The sequence below is a fragment of the Tursiops truncatus genome, chromosome 11 (assembly GCF_011762595.2).
Source record: "Tursiops truncatus isolate mTurTru1 chromosome 11, mTurTru1.mat.Y, whole genome shotgun sequence".
NCBI lineage: Eukaryota > Metazoa > Chordata > Mammalia > Artiodactyla > Delphinidae > Tursiops > Tursiops truncatus.
In genome coordinates, this window is record NC_047044.1 from 15,474,626 (window position 1) to 15,488,853 (window position 14,228).

A 14,228-nucleotide genomic window follows, 5' to 3' on the forward strand; every position below is an offset into this window, starting at 1 on the left:
CTCCCCCCACCCAAATCCACTTCCTTTAAAAAAAAGAAAAGTCTTTAAAAACCAAAGTATTTTTCCTCAAGCTCTCTCTGTGTGTTTGTAACAGGAAAGATGAAAGAGGTATGGAAAGAAAAAGAGGGAGATAAAAGACTTCATTCACACAGGCCAAACCTACTAAGCCAATTAAAAGTATGAAAAGTCAAGGTCTAAATGGGCTCAGGACAAGGAGCTGGTCTCTTCTGTTTTTAATAATTTTTTTCCTTTTGTGGATTTGTTTTAGTGAAGTTGAAGCTGCCAAAATTTCACCTGTCCCAGTGGACCAGGCATATAATTAATGGCTAATTTGATATGTATGGATTTCGTTTAATGGAATAAATCATCATTTGATTTTTGCCTCTCCAATCTCTAGTGATACGTAAGTACTTATTGATTTCAAATCATTTGGCCTTCCCCAACTTTCTCCCTCCCTTTTCTTTCCTCTCTCTCTTCTTCTTCTTCTTTTTTAAAAAACACCATTGCTTTTGTTTGTGGCAGTTTAATTATGGGATTGACAGCCATTTTAATCTCTTCAAAGCTCCCCAACTGCCTCTTTTCAGCTAATCCAATTATATCTACTCCACAAGTTACAGCCTCATCTAAAGATGATTAATTATTGATTAAGCCAATCAAAAAGCATTAAGAAAGATTTATTTAATCTTTTCATAGGCTCTTATTTATTGTATAGAGATTATGTCAAATGTACATGTTGAGATGCTAACTCTAGTCCTCCTCCCACCCCAATAAGTCAGCAGTGTACTTTAAAAGGAGCCTTGAAGAGGCACATGAACTGCTTAAAACTTACTTCTCACAGAAACGGGCATCACCCCCTAAAAACATGTCTACAACAAGAACCAACATGGCAGCAGTTGTAATGCTGGTGGGAGTTGGAGTGAAGGAAAATGATAAAACCTCCTCTCCCTCTGCTTCCTTGCTGTTGTCCCTTAGGCCAGAAGGGCTCCCCTCGGAAGGGCCGGCCACATAGCAGTGTGACGGTGTTATAGCTGCAGAGAAACTTCCTGGGGAAGGGGAGGAACAGCTCAGTGGTCACTGGATAAGTCAACAGGAACCTAATCAAGCAGCTCTGGCTGGTACCAGAAGACTATTGCTGGGAGTCTGAAAACTCTCTTTGAGTAATGTGGATGGTTGACTGGTTGAGGCTGCTAAATATTATAAAGTAGGAAATGTGTTTCCTGATCCAAGAAATGGGGTCAGAATCATAGAACTTAAAGTTGAAGGGGCCTTAGAGATCATTTAGTCCAACCCCCTTGTTTAATAAAGGAGACTGAGTGACTTACCCAAGGTCACATATCTAGTGGCAAAGTTGGACCTGGGACATAGGCCTCTGAATCCCAGTCCAGTGCTCTTTGCAGCACACACATCTGGATTAACTGCTATAACTGTACTGAAGGAACACACTCTGAGTTCAGCTGTTCAAGGACTATGTGCCAGGAACTGTGTCATATACTGGGAAGAAAAGGAAGACTAGGCACAGCTGCTGCCCTTGAGGAGTGAGTGAAACATATACATGAAAAATAACTTAGAACATAATGGGGTAAATGCTGTAACAGAATCATGAACAAAAGAAATAACAGCTCCTGAGATGAAGCATCAACCAAATTGCCTGGGGAAGGTGGGAACGGCACCTCCAACGAGGTGTCCTATGCCATGCGAAGATAGTACAGAACTTTTCAGGCAAAGGAGTCTGTGTGGAGGGCTCTGTATAGTCCCAACTACTTGTGATTTTTTCTGTAGACCTCTTTGGATTGTGTCAATTTCTTTCTCGGCTCCCATGAAGCTGGGACAGGGCCCAGTGTTTGGGGAGTGGCGAGGTTCAATGAAGGAGCAGGAGGAGGCAAGGCTGCAAAAAGGGTAGTTGGGGGTCTAGTGGTCAGGTGTCTTGAATGCCAAAGCAAGGAGCTCGAGTCTTAGCCTGTAAGGAATGCCCTATCAGGTTTGCTTTATAGGGAAATATCTCTGGCAGCAGTGCAAAAGACACACTGGAATAGGGGAAACTGCGGCGGGGAGACGAGCCATGAGGATGTCACTGTAACAGTAATGGCATGAGAGGAGACAGAGAGCTGGATCACGGCTGTGGCTGTAGGAAGGAAAGGCCTTCCTTCCAGGGCAGAGCTGTGGTCCGCTGGAAGGGTGGAGGTAGGGGGTGAGGAGCAGAGCGTGGCTGTGGCCTCGCTCCGATGACCACGTGGGTGGCGACCCGCTCGCTGCGGCAAGAGCAGAGCAGGTGCAGCAGCTCGGGGGCGGGGGGGGCAGACACTGACATCTTTCAGGACAGCAAACAGCTCTGCATGACAACCAGGGAGAAATGCTTAGAGGAACCAGAAAACAATCTGCTTCCACTGAAACTTCTCTTCAGCACGCATACATACTATACATATCTATACTTCAGTAACAGTTTCCTAGTTCTGATGGTGCTGAAGGACTCTGTGATACTGGACACTGTTTACTAATAATCGATACCAAAGGAGAAGGGGATCACCTTCTGGGGTGAAACATTAAGGGATCAGAAAGTTCAAAGGTCTGAAGGGGCTGGTGGACTGAGGGTACAGTAAGGTGGGGGTGGGGTTGAAGGGTTTGGGTAGGTAGAAGTCTGATCAGCAGATGAGACTATAGGAATTCTACCAAGATAGTGAATTGCTGGGTGGATATGCCATCACTCCTAACACTCCAGCATTTCTTTGGTAACAGGATGATATTGGAGCTAGCTGCCAGCTTGCACAAAGTAGCTAGCACTTTCTCATCCAAACCCAGGAGGAATATTTTCAAATCAAGTCCATCGATTTCACCCCTACTCCCTAATCCAATTTTATAATAGAAATAATTAAGAACATTACAAAAATTTTATGGCCAAATTATGGGAATTCATCTATAGAATAAAGGGGCTCATATTTTAATTCTCATTTGTGAACTATTCTTCTCAAGGCTTTATTTTTTAGGTCTTCTGTATCACCCCTCTACTAACATAGAAGCTCCTCTGAGGGTATGAATTGTCTTTTCCACATGGCTCCATGCGATGCTTGGTCTTACTGACATTCCTGTAGGAGAGGTGTCAGTGGTAACTGGCCACATAATCATGCATTCGTGCAAATAAATTAAGGCAGCAATGTGATATAGTGGAAAGAACAAAAAGATCTAGAGTCAGGAAGTCTGGCTGAAGTCCTGGCTCTTCCACTTACCAGTTGTGTGATCTTGGGCAAGTCTCTGAGTCTCTGTATTCCCATCTGTGAAATGGGGATAATGATACTAGCACTACCTACTTCCTAGTGATGACTTAAGGGGTAATAGTACTAGCAGTGGTAGTAGTAATTGCAATAATAATAGTGCAGATGAAAGAGCTCTATGAACTGTAAAGGAGTCCTAAATATTAGTTATCATTATTGTGGTATAGTGAAAGGCATATATAGGTTTTGGAATCAGACAGACCTAAGTTCTAATCCTGGATCTACCACTCACTAGCAGTAAGACCTTGAACTCTCTGAACTTCAATTTCCTTATCTGTAGAATTGGGATAGGAATACCCAGTTCACTGAGTTGTCATGAGGGTGAAAGGTCATTCTACATAAAAAGTGCATAGTGCAATGGCCGAAATGTAGTTGGAACCCACAAGATGCATTTCCTGTCCCTTATGTGTTTATGGAAGGAAGGTTTCCACAAGATTGTTAGGGTACTCTTTGGGAATAAGTGGGAGAAGAATATGCAGAAGCAAATAAAAGACATGGTCCCTGTCCTCAAGAAGCTTTTAGTCAGTTCAGAAGGTAAAACACACACACATTAAACAATATTAAAGGAATTACAGAACAGCAGATCAACAAGCTTGAGATGATTAACAGGCAGAGCCCTGCTTTCCCTAGCTTGACAGTTCTGTACACCCTTACTGTATCTGAAATGTGTTTAAAGGTGATTTCTCATACTGTTTGTTTGGGAGTGGAAGGAGAGAGGATGACTTACAGATATGTTACTGTTTTTTGCTTATGGACTCCGGGCTTACTTTTCAAACCCCCATCTTAACGATTCTGATCTTCCTCTCTATCATATAACAGCCCACAAATACCAAAATGAAGTCTTTGATATAGAGACTTACTCCTAAAAGGTCTGATAAATGACCTGGTTATACTAAACTGTTTCATTTAATAAGATCTGTTGTATCTAGATCAGCAAGATGTGGACAGAGAATGGGAAGCATTCATGAATACCACAGAACCGTTATTCCACCAGTCATATGGGCTATGTACACGTGGGAGGGACGCGGAGGAGATGGGGATGCTGATCACAGGCTCCCGGCAGGAGATGGACTCAGGGCCAGACTGTAATGGCAGTGATGGACATGGATTCATGGGGAGAAAGGCATCCCAGAAGCAGAAGATTAGTCAAGCAAAGGCACAGAAGCAAGAGTTAGTTGTGTGCAGGGATTGGCAAGCAGGCTGGCTTGGCAGAGGTAAAGGAAAAAGAAAGCTCAAAACAGATATGGGGTACAAAAGAGGATTTGGATGGAGACTTTGAAATCCTGGGCTGACAAGTCTGGATTATAGTACAGAGGTATTTTTGTCTTCTAATTCAAGGGTCCCATATTTAAGAATATTTATTAAAAAGTAATTCTCATTACAAACATTGAAGGCTATAAAACAATATTCCTTTGACATATTAAAAAGAAAATGTTCTATGCTTTATTCATTTTCATATCCCTATGTGTCTAGCACAGTGCCTTGCAGATAGTAGATCCTCAATAAGTGTTTATGAACTCAATTTTGCTGCAGTTGGTATTATCTTGCATTTTCACAGAAAGAAAAGGTATGGTGTTTTATGGGACTCCTAATAAACAAACCCTGACCAAGAGAAAAGCTGGATCTTTGGGTAGAAGGTTCACGTTCATCACCAAGATTTACAGTTAGGAAAAGTATTAGCATTCTACAGGAAAGTCTGCATAATGCTTCCCAGGGATTTCTCGTTCTCTACTGGACTGTGAGCAACTTGAGGGCAGAGTCCATGTCTTACCTGGCTGTGATTTGCAGTATCTAGTATAGGATGGGCGCATAGTAGGTGCTCAGTAAATGTTTATTGAAAGAATATAATACATGGGTCATAGCATAAATGGACAATGGTAGAGAACCATTTGCCAGGAAACATCCTCATATTATTTTAACTGCAATTATTTCCCTGATGAGTCAGTGTCATCAGACATTCTGACAGTCCCGAAGTCAAAGCCTTCTTTGTACCATACAACCTGGAATTTCCAACCACTAATTAGTATAGACTCAGCTGCTTATATATGGGGCATCAGTGGGTCTAGATTCTAGTGTCAGATTTTCCACTGACTTGCTGGGTGTCCTTGGGCAAGTCATTTCCTTCTCTGGGCTTGAGTCTCCCCATCTATACAAAATGAAGGGGTTGGACAAGATGATCCCCAAGATTCTAATTCTAGGAGTCTAAATATTAGGCCGCTAAATAATTTTGATCTACTTAAAAAGCTGCTAGGTTTTTTAAGACACTAAAACTCAATACTGCTAAACTTTTGTTTCTAATCAAGATCTTCTAAATCTAAGAGTCAAACACAGCATCCTACCTAATTGTCACTGACATACACCAAGACCACAAGTCCTTCCTGCAAAACTACCAGCAAATGATTAGAATGATTCCGAAAGTAAATCAAAGCAATGGCAAATGTTACAAGGAAGGATCTAAATTCATTCATGGCCCTCAATAAACAGGCCATTTCATGAAGAGTTACTGGTCCTAAATTATGAAGGTCCCATCTAAAAAGGATGGCTAGGTGTCAGATATATGTAGATCATGGTTAAACGAAGATACTGTATATTGAAATGTGCATCAGGATTAAGATATTCACATAGCAATAACTCCTTCATACTTACCTTCAATGCTATACACAGGCCTTAACACAAGTTAAGACTGCCCTCGTTATCATCAAAAAGTACAGTGATGTCTACTGGATAAAGAGCCCATTCTAGGCACTGTGACAGTATCATGGCGGGCTTCTCATCTGATCAGGCATCTGGCCAGGGAAGAGATAAGCCTCCAAGAATGTTCAACTGGAACGAAACATCATTTAGAAATTTGATCTTACTAAACGATAAGGAACCATAATCTTTAAGGGCTTGGCCAGGCACGAGGACACAGATAAAGCACGTCCAAGAAAGGAAACCTTATTTTGCCCCAGCCTAACCCTTAGGACTGCTAATGGAAACCAAAAAGTACTTTCTTAAAGATTTAGGGGTGGGAGATTATGGGATTTATACCATATTTAAAATTTTATAGTCTGTCTTTTTTTTCCCCAGATATAGTTCAACATTTTCCTGAGCCACCATTTCCCTGTAAGTATGGTCCTCTGGGATGCCTGGGCTTATGTAACCTCTCAGGACCTTAGAGAAGGTTCCACTTTTTAGGCTTCTGGTTCCTACATAACTCTTTCTCCCAGAAATGACAGTGCAATATTGGGGCTCAGATACTAACATACCCAATAGCACATTATAGAATAGGCCAGATGTGTATGTGTATAAAACACCTTACTTGACCTGGAAACAAGAGAATACTCTTGCCCACAGCACATGTTTTTGTGCAATACAAACAAAGCATTCAATTCAAGTGTACTTGTTGAAAAACAGGACATAATTAAGCAGTTGGTAAAATGCATTCTTGTTTCCCACTTGCAGATCTCCCAAGAGTCCCTTCGAATTTACCTATACGAGTTTCAGCTTCCCGCTTGCCACTTAGCTTGATAACGACTCAAAAATCATTCCCTTGTTTTCAAGGGCTCTTCTTTCTTGTCTGCTCTGTGTACTACAGGGCAGTATTGACACATGGAATTAATGACAGGGTCTGTAATGAAACAACAGTCATGCAAACACCAGTCTGCTCTTTTGATAAAACAGCATGTTAGAGACCTATTCACCTCCCTCTAATTGAGTACTGCATAATAGTTCCGATCCTTTTATGTAACATATTTTGTTCTATGATTAGAAAAGAAGAAAAAGGGGGAGCCTATGAAGCATTGCTTCCTCCAATCACCCCCTGATTAATTCTCTGATTTTAATGAGGGTGGCTGCTATTTAGGCAGGTCCTGTTACCTACTTGTTTTGTTGACTTCTGTACAATGTATAACAAAACCCATGATGGGATAATTGGGAACCATTTCTTTGGCACAGGGATTCCTGTTCTTAATGTAAGGTTGGCTTGGAAAAAAAAGAACCCTGGCATTTAAAATTAGCCATTTCATATTTAATTCCCTTTCACATTTGAAAGATAGGATGAAAATTAGTATATAAATAAAGCATTTTAATTAACAGAGCTTTTCCAAAAGTGCCTGCAGTAATGGAGCCTGTGAGAGCCCGGAGAAAGCAGCTCTGTAATCTTTGCTATAATTCCAAGTCTGAGAGTGCATCTTATTTCAAGATTTCAGCATCAATGAAACAGTCCATATCCACTGAAGTACAATGGATTTCCCAATAACTTGTGATATTCTTAAGTGTTTTTAATGCTTTTTTCCTCACAGAAATTAAAACAACCTTTGGCACTGGTTAACATGTTCAGTTATATACTGTGGAAGAGTGTCCTTTGCTGGTCCTTCATCTTTCAGTTAATCTTTCATCTAATGGCTTCCTAGTGCTGACTGGTTGGTTTTACTGTTCTTTCACTAAGCCACTAACCCAGTAGGCAGGAGAGGTGTGGTGACTTTTCTATACCAAATTCGAGGTCTTCAAGCTGCATTTTTCAAAAGCATTTCTGAGATCCTTCCCTCAGCCTCACCATTATGCTTTGGGATTGGGTACAGTTGGGAAGGTAAAATACGTAACATAAAAATATCAATCCCAAGACAAATGGATATGGCATGTTATCTACACCATGTCCTTCCACTTTGGGAGTTGCCTAAACAGGCAACAGTCCTGTAAATAAGGAAGTCTTTCTAAAGTTAATTTTCTTGATATGATCACACTGAATGTAAGAATTTGTTAGAATACCTATAATCATTCTATTTTCAAAATAATTAAAAGACTTTATTAACATAGAATCATAGCAGTTTTACTGGTTTCCTTCATATGAAGTTGTTTCTGTTTATTTTCTGTTTTTGATATAAGCTACATAGGACCTGACTTGATATTTGAGAAAAGCTCAACTATGGAATGAAAAAGCAGGAATGAATGGCCTCCAAATCTTAATTTTTTTGTCAGGTAAATATGCTTACTCTTTGTCTTCGTGCTTTGCATCTATTTAAAATTTAGAGCGTATTATTAAAAATAATCAGACTGACAAATCTGAGAGCTGTTTGTTGGTAATTTTTCAAATAACATAAGATCTGGAATATGAAGACTAAGAACCAAATCCTGACTATGTCATTAACCAGATGCCTGATTTTGGTTCAGTCACTTCATCATTGGTCCCATTTACTCCTCAATAAAATATCTCTTGCCCTATCTAAAATTCACAGGGCTGTTTTAACAGTCAGTGGAAGTACTTTTTAAACTTTAAAGCACTATATAAATATTAGTCTTTCATTATTCTCATTTCTGTTAGAAGATCACATGCAAAGCTTCTAAAAATTTGCTATCCACCTCACATTAAAGAGCATGGTTAAGAAAATATAGAGAAAGAGGTTAGGGATAGTGCTAGAAAAATAAAACTCAGTTTTGTCCTTAACTGAAGGTGATCTTTATTTCTTGGTAATTTCTCTACAGAACCTTTCTTTCCTGTTGTCCAGAATTAGCAAAATAAATATTAATAAGAGGTCAGCATGCCAGCTGACACTGTTGAATAAAGCAGTAGAAATGGAAGTTCGTACATGCTCTTCTCAATCAGAAAGTCTTAAAAGTTAAAGGAGGAGGGTGACTCAGAGCAAATAGTCAATGGAGATTATTCTTATTTGATGTTTCTCTAATAAACAGAAGTCATTTCACCTAGTGCTTAAACCAAGAGCTCCAAGTAGGCATTCCTACTACAGAGTTAAAGGACAATGACTACCGATAGGCAATACAAAGTTTGCATGACGTCCTACTAAGAGATGTCTAGCCAGTTTCTCAAGTTAATCCTCCCCTACCACTTTAAGGGTATATTAGTTTAACTGGATCCAAGTTCCCTTAATTAAGCTTCTAAGCAACACTGCAGTGTATTTTAATGATGTAGAACAGTGCTATCTAATACAAATATAATGTAAGCCATATATGTAATCTTAAATGTTCTAGTAGCCACATAGAAAAAATAGGTAAAATTAATTTTAAAATAATGTTTAATCCAATATATCAAAAATTATTTCAATATAAAATCCATATTAAACAACTGAGATATTTATTTTACATTCTCTTTTTGTACTGAGTCTTTGAAAGTCTGAGTATTTAACACTTACAGGACATCCCAATTCAGACTAGCCATAGTTATATATGGGTAGTGGTTACCATATTGGACAGTGCAGATCTAAAGGATTTTCTGATGTAAACAATTAAGATCTTGACACTTTCGTACCTAAATAGATCTCACAATGCTATAAAGACTGGATCATATTTCTGAAATGTACCTAAAAAGCATTTCCTTGATTAACTCATCATAAAGGTGGGAGTAATCACAGTTATTTTTGTAAGTAATTTAGTTACAAGAAAAAAATTATGTAGTTATTACTTTTCAGTCATAAATTACCTGTCCCAGCTTCCATAAGTTTAAAAATAACCTTTGGATTAAAGGGGAACTATTACTATATTTGATACTTGCATTTATTAAGAAAGCCATGTCCCAAATACTACACAAAGGCTGGCAAAATATATACATTGGATAAGGAGGAGATAAGAAAAGGAAGAAATGGAAAACAATTACTTATATAAATGTAAATTTTAGAAGATTTTGATAGAATATATAAGCAATAAAGGCAATGTACCTTGTTAAACAGTGATGGGGTAAGGGTAGAGTAGAAGATTAATCAGTCTTGGTTCCAATTAAGAAACTAAAGGGGATTAGAAGAGTCGAAACTTGAAATATTATTTCCCTTGGTTAGCTTAGGCTTAAGCCAGTCAATCCTCTCTCCCCTTTTGTGGAGGAGGCCGCGTCACTACATGAGGCTCGTATGCTGTAGCTGAGGTGAATGCAGTTGTCTTAGCCACACTGGACTTGCTTAACCACATACAATCCCCGTTCTAATCTCCCGCTTAAATTGCAGGGGCTTATTTTTTTTCCAATTCAGAAAAGGAAAGAGGAGGTGGAGAGGCAGGCAAATTTCATCCCCTTTTCCACCTCTGTTCTCACATTAAAAAAAAATGTCAAAGGAAGCTTTCTATAATCTTATGCCTCAGGCCTTAATGCTTATGTCTGATAAATATTACAATTATTCTATATTAAAGAAGTTAGGTACCCCAATATTTAAATTAGCCAGTCGTGGGCCAAAGTACCTTATAGAATTCCTTTCCAGACCTGAATTTTATGACATCTGGCCAAGAAATGGAACTGACAAAAGTATACTTTCAAGTCTTTAAACCATGTAGGCTATTTTATTGAGCAAAAAATTAACCTTCGATTTGGGGATCTGCTTTATACATTTTTTCATCATCACACACTGGGGAAACCACAGGGTACAAGGCACTGTACTAGCTAGACATGATGGGATTTATGGGGTTCAAATTATTCTCAAACTCTTAAGACCTCTAGGTCCATTGCCAATCCCCTTACCTACATCTGTCACAAATACAATCCTTACTAAAAAAAAAAAATCACTTGGAATATACTGTCAGTTGGTGGTCAATGGGAAGAAAATGTTTGAGTGCTAATCTCTCCAGTATCCTTAAAAATCTAGCTGAGATAAAGCTGCTAAGGTGGTGAGCAACTTGAGGCAGTGGCTATGTCCAGCATGGAGGCAAAATGGAAATGTCATTTTAATTTTTGCATTGGTGGTTTTACAGTTTTGGTGGTAAATAACATCCGTACCCTACACCAGGCTCAGTAACAGTACTTGGCATGACCAACCTTAGTCATCACTTTGGTAAGTGCTTTGGCACGGGCCACTGTTGCTAACCACCATCCTGGTGCAGGTCGTTCACATCTGCTCTCCTATGGATGGAAAAAAGGAAGTGTCTAGCGTCCATTCATTGGCCACATCACCTCCAATCCTATCCTTTACTCTCACGCCTTTCAAATCAGGCCCAGGAGAAAATGATTTCACTTTTGGAAAGAAAGTTAATCAGACAAAGCTACAGTACACTCTTGGCACAGCAAGACTTGGTGGGATGCGGAACATCCTTGGAGTGACAGTTGAAGGAACTAACCAATAGCACACTGCTGAAGAGGATGATTAGGAAATGTTCTGGCAAACACTGACTCTAACAGACAGACACAGTAGCACAGTGGACAGAGCAAAGGTCTTGAGTTCTGGAAAATGAAGTTCTTAGCCTTACTTTAGCTAGAAAGACAATGTATGTGAAAGTGTTTTGTAAACTGTGAAAGGAAATGGATTTTCACCAGTCATTAGCTTGGAAATGTTTGGGGCAATTCTTTGGGCCTTGCTTTCCCCAATGATAAATCTGATAACATATTACTCAAATAATGATAAAATAACCTGAGCTCTTTGGAAGAAAGATGCAGTATGTGAATAAAAAAGATTTATCTTATTAACAAGAGTAAGTTTCCCTCTACCTAGAATGAATGGTCATTTCTCCATTTGTCAATTCAATACCTCTTAAACTTCAAGGATCAGCACAAATGCTACCTTCCCTGTGAAAGTCCCTGATTTATCCCAACAGAATGAACTGCTCCTTCTCCTGGGTGCTCACAGTTCAACACAGACCTTATTTTGTCATTACTTCCTTCTATTCTAGAACAGATTACAGCCATATCCCACAGTAATAAGAAGCAATCATTTCCAAAGATACGGACTACCACATTCACCTCTGAATCTCCCTCATCTTCCTAGCACAGTGCCTTGCACAGAGCAGCTGCTTAATAAATGTTCCCTGAGTTTACTGAATTTAGTCTACTTTGGCTTTATGGCATCTTTTTAACCTCAAAAAACCAAACCAAAAATGACAGTGAAAAGTGAGAAGAAACTTAAGACAAACACATAAGACACATAAAGAATGGCTTCATTCTTTGCATTCCTGCTTTGGAATGCCCACTGCTGATCTCCATACAGTTTTGTCACTGATTGTTATTAGTGAGAGCAAATGTTAGAAAGCACATAAAGGCAGACAATGTAAAAATCCCACCACAAGTCATGAAAAAAGTCTGTGATTTAGGACTATTCTCAAAGTTGCCTTAGCTTCAACTTTAATGGCAAAATTCATACCATCAAAGCCAACACAAGACATATTTGCTCTGCTTTATACATGTGAAAATCAGTATCACCTTCAGATTGAGCTGGGCATCTGCTGGGTGTTTACTCATCTAGGGCAAATGGGCCAGTTGGATAGCATCTGTGTTATCTTTTAAGAACTCATATTATTGAAATGAAATTTATTCAACCTAACTAGTTCACTGTCTTCACACTAATATGCTCTACTCAGGTCCTTGTTAACATTTCCCCCTCCAGCTTCTACCAGATGGACTCTGTTGGTTCTCATCCCAACTGCTGTACTTACAGCACTGTTTCATTAGCTACCTCAGATCCTTTTGGAAGTACAAATCTTACTTTTATATACTCATTCAGAACCTTTTACCCTGCCTCCTATAGGTTTGTCCTATCAGCATCTTCTCTTTTATTGTAAATTCATTCAGGGAAGGAACATGTATATTCTATCCAAAGGTATGGAGAATGTCATATGCAAACAGATAACAATGTCTTTTGAAGACTGTGAGCATAGTGAGCTGTAAATTCTAACCTTCTTGGGAAAATGATGGAAATTTAAAAGGACTAACTGGAAGTCAACTAAATTCTAGTCATATTAGCTTTGTAGATGATGAAGCTACTTACTTCTATGTAACTTCCACCACATTACCAGCATCATGTGAAAACTCAGACTCTGCAAAGGGTCTAAATACCCTAACTTGTCACACTCCCCATGTCAGCCTCTTCTTATTTTTGAACACTTCTACTCTAAGCCTCCTGCTGTGCTCTTAGCCTCTGCTTGTTTCTTTATTACACCTTTCCCTTTAATGGTTGGCTTTCTGGCTTTCCCATTCTAGTTGCTACTCCTCTTGATTGAGGGATACTAGCCTTTGCATAGCTGTTGTGAAAAAGGAGATGACCAGAAGAAATTCACCTTCCGGTGGCAGCTGCCACCAACACACAGAAGCACTCACTCAAGATGGCTTAAAGGAGACAGTGACTCAATGTACGACTAGAAAATTGAGCAATTCAGGCAAGTATGAAAGGAATTAATACTTTCTAATAACTCCTCCAAGATGACTAGTTGCTTATTGGTATATATTTAATTATTTTCAAAACTGGCTATCTGGGGAGGGGAAGGAGGTGTGAAGCAAGAAGGGAAGGGGAGATTGTTTTTAGAATCCCTAATTAATACAAGTGCCTGCTTTCAGAAAATCCTTCATTTGAGCTATTCCTTTTCACTTTTTCCTATTGGGTGCGTGACATTTTAGAATTCTTGGTTTTAGCAGCAATCCAAAAAGAAAGAACTGCAAACTTGCACATCAAAAATGGGATAAAAAAAAAAAAAGCATCATGATTTGGAACAAAAACCAAAACAGACTAAAACAAAAAATACAAGCAGCAGCAAAATCATTGAACCTAATTCACAGCATCTTTTTGAAGACAGGGAGGTTAGTTGGTTAAATATCACAATGACCTAGTAGTTACTATCCTAGCTTTGAGAGTTTAAATGTTTAAGAATGCACATCCATAAGCGGCACATGTAGAAGAACCATGGTAGCCAAGAGAGATCTGAACTACTGCTGCCTGGGGCATCCTGTTCCAATCAACATGGATTTCCAGAGTTGCTGTTCTATGGTAACTCTCAGTGAGAGAGACAAAGAAATAGAACATTTTTAGAAACCAAGCAAAAAATGGATGGGAATACAATACCTGGAAAGTTTATCAAGCATGTTGACAAGTTTCATGGCTTCATATTCTTTTTGTTCTTCTGTCATTTCATCTATGGGGTTTGGCATTGGTTCCTCTAAATGACCAGTGATAAGATTAATGCTACAAAAAGAAAAAAAAGTTATGCTGTATGTTTTCAAATTATGCTCTTTCTATACTTTTCTGGTCCAAGTTGTAAGTTATAATAAGAAAGAGTATAATAGCCAAA

General features: G+C 39.0%; 1 protein-coding gene and 1 long non-coding RNA gene across 17 annotated transcripts in view; one reads left to right on the forward strand and one right to left on the reverse strand.

Moving 5' to 3' along the window:
- LOC117314177 (uncharacterized) overlaps window positions 1–14,228 on the forward strand; it is a 118,987-nt gene that overhangs the window by 88,295 nt on the left and 16,464 nt on the right. For all 8 annotated transcript variants that reach the window (XR_012324215.1, XR_012324218.1, XR_012324214.1 and 5 more), the window contains 4 exons: window positions 269–403; window positions 6,336–6,371; window positions 8,133–8,225; window positions 13,147–13,322. This is a non-coding gene — a long non-coding RNA (uncharacterized lncRNA). The remainder of the gene's footprint in view (window positions 1–268; window positions 404–6,335; window positions 6,372–8,132; window positions 8,226–13,146; window positions 13,323–14,228) is intronic.
- Window positions 1–14,228, reverse strand: part of RIC8B (RIC8 guanine nucleotide exchange factor B) — a 126,893-nt gene that overhangs the window by 2,940 nt on the left and 109,725 nt on the right. Inside the window, exons 9-13 of one of the 9 annotated variants that reach the window (XR_012324210.1) lie at window positions 14,003–14,122; window positions 10,996–11,079; window positions 9,917–9,982; window positions 6,738–6,876; window positions 5,913–6,089 (exon numbers count right to left, since the gene is read on the reverse strand). The exons of 1 other annotated variant lie outside the window; for it this stretch is intronic. Coding sequence is in view for 1 of the 8 variants with exons in the window: in XM_019918451.3 (XP_019774010.1) it covers window positions 14,003–14,122 (120 nt within the window). In the remaining 7 variants the exon portion in view is untranslated. The remainder of the gene's footprint in view (window positions 1–5,912; window positions 6,090–6,737; window positions 6,877–9,916; window positions 9,983–10,995; window positions 11,080–14,002; window positions 14,123–14,228) is intronic. 7 more of the 9 variants (XR_002172873.3, XR_012324212.1, XR_002172876.3 and 4 more) reach the window with 7 other exon arrangements.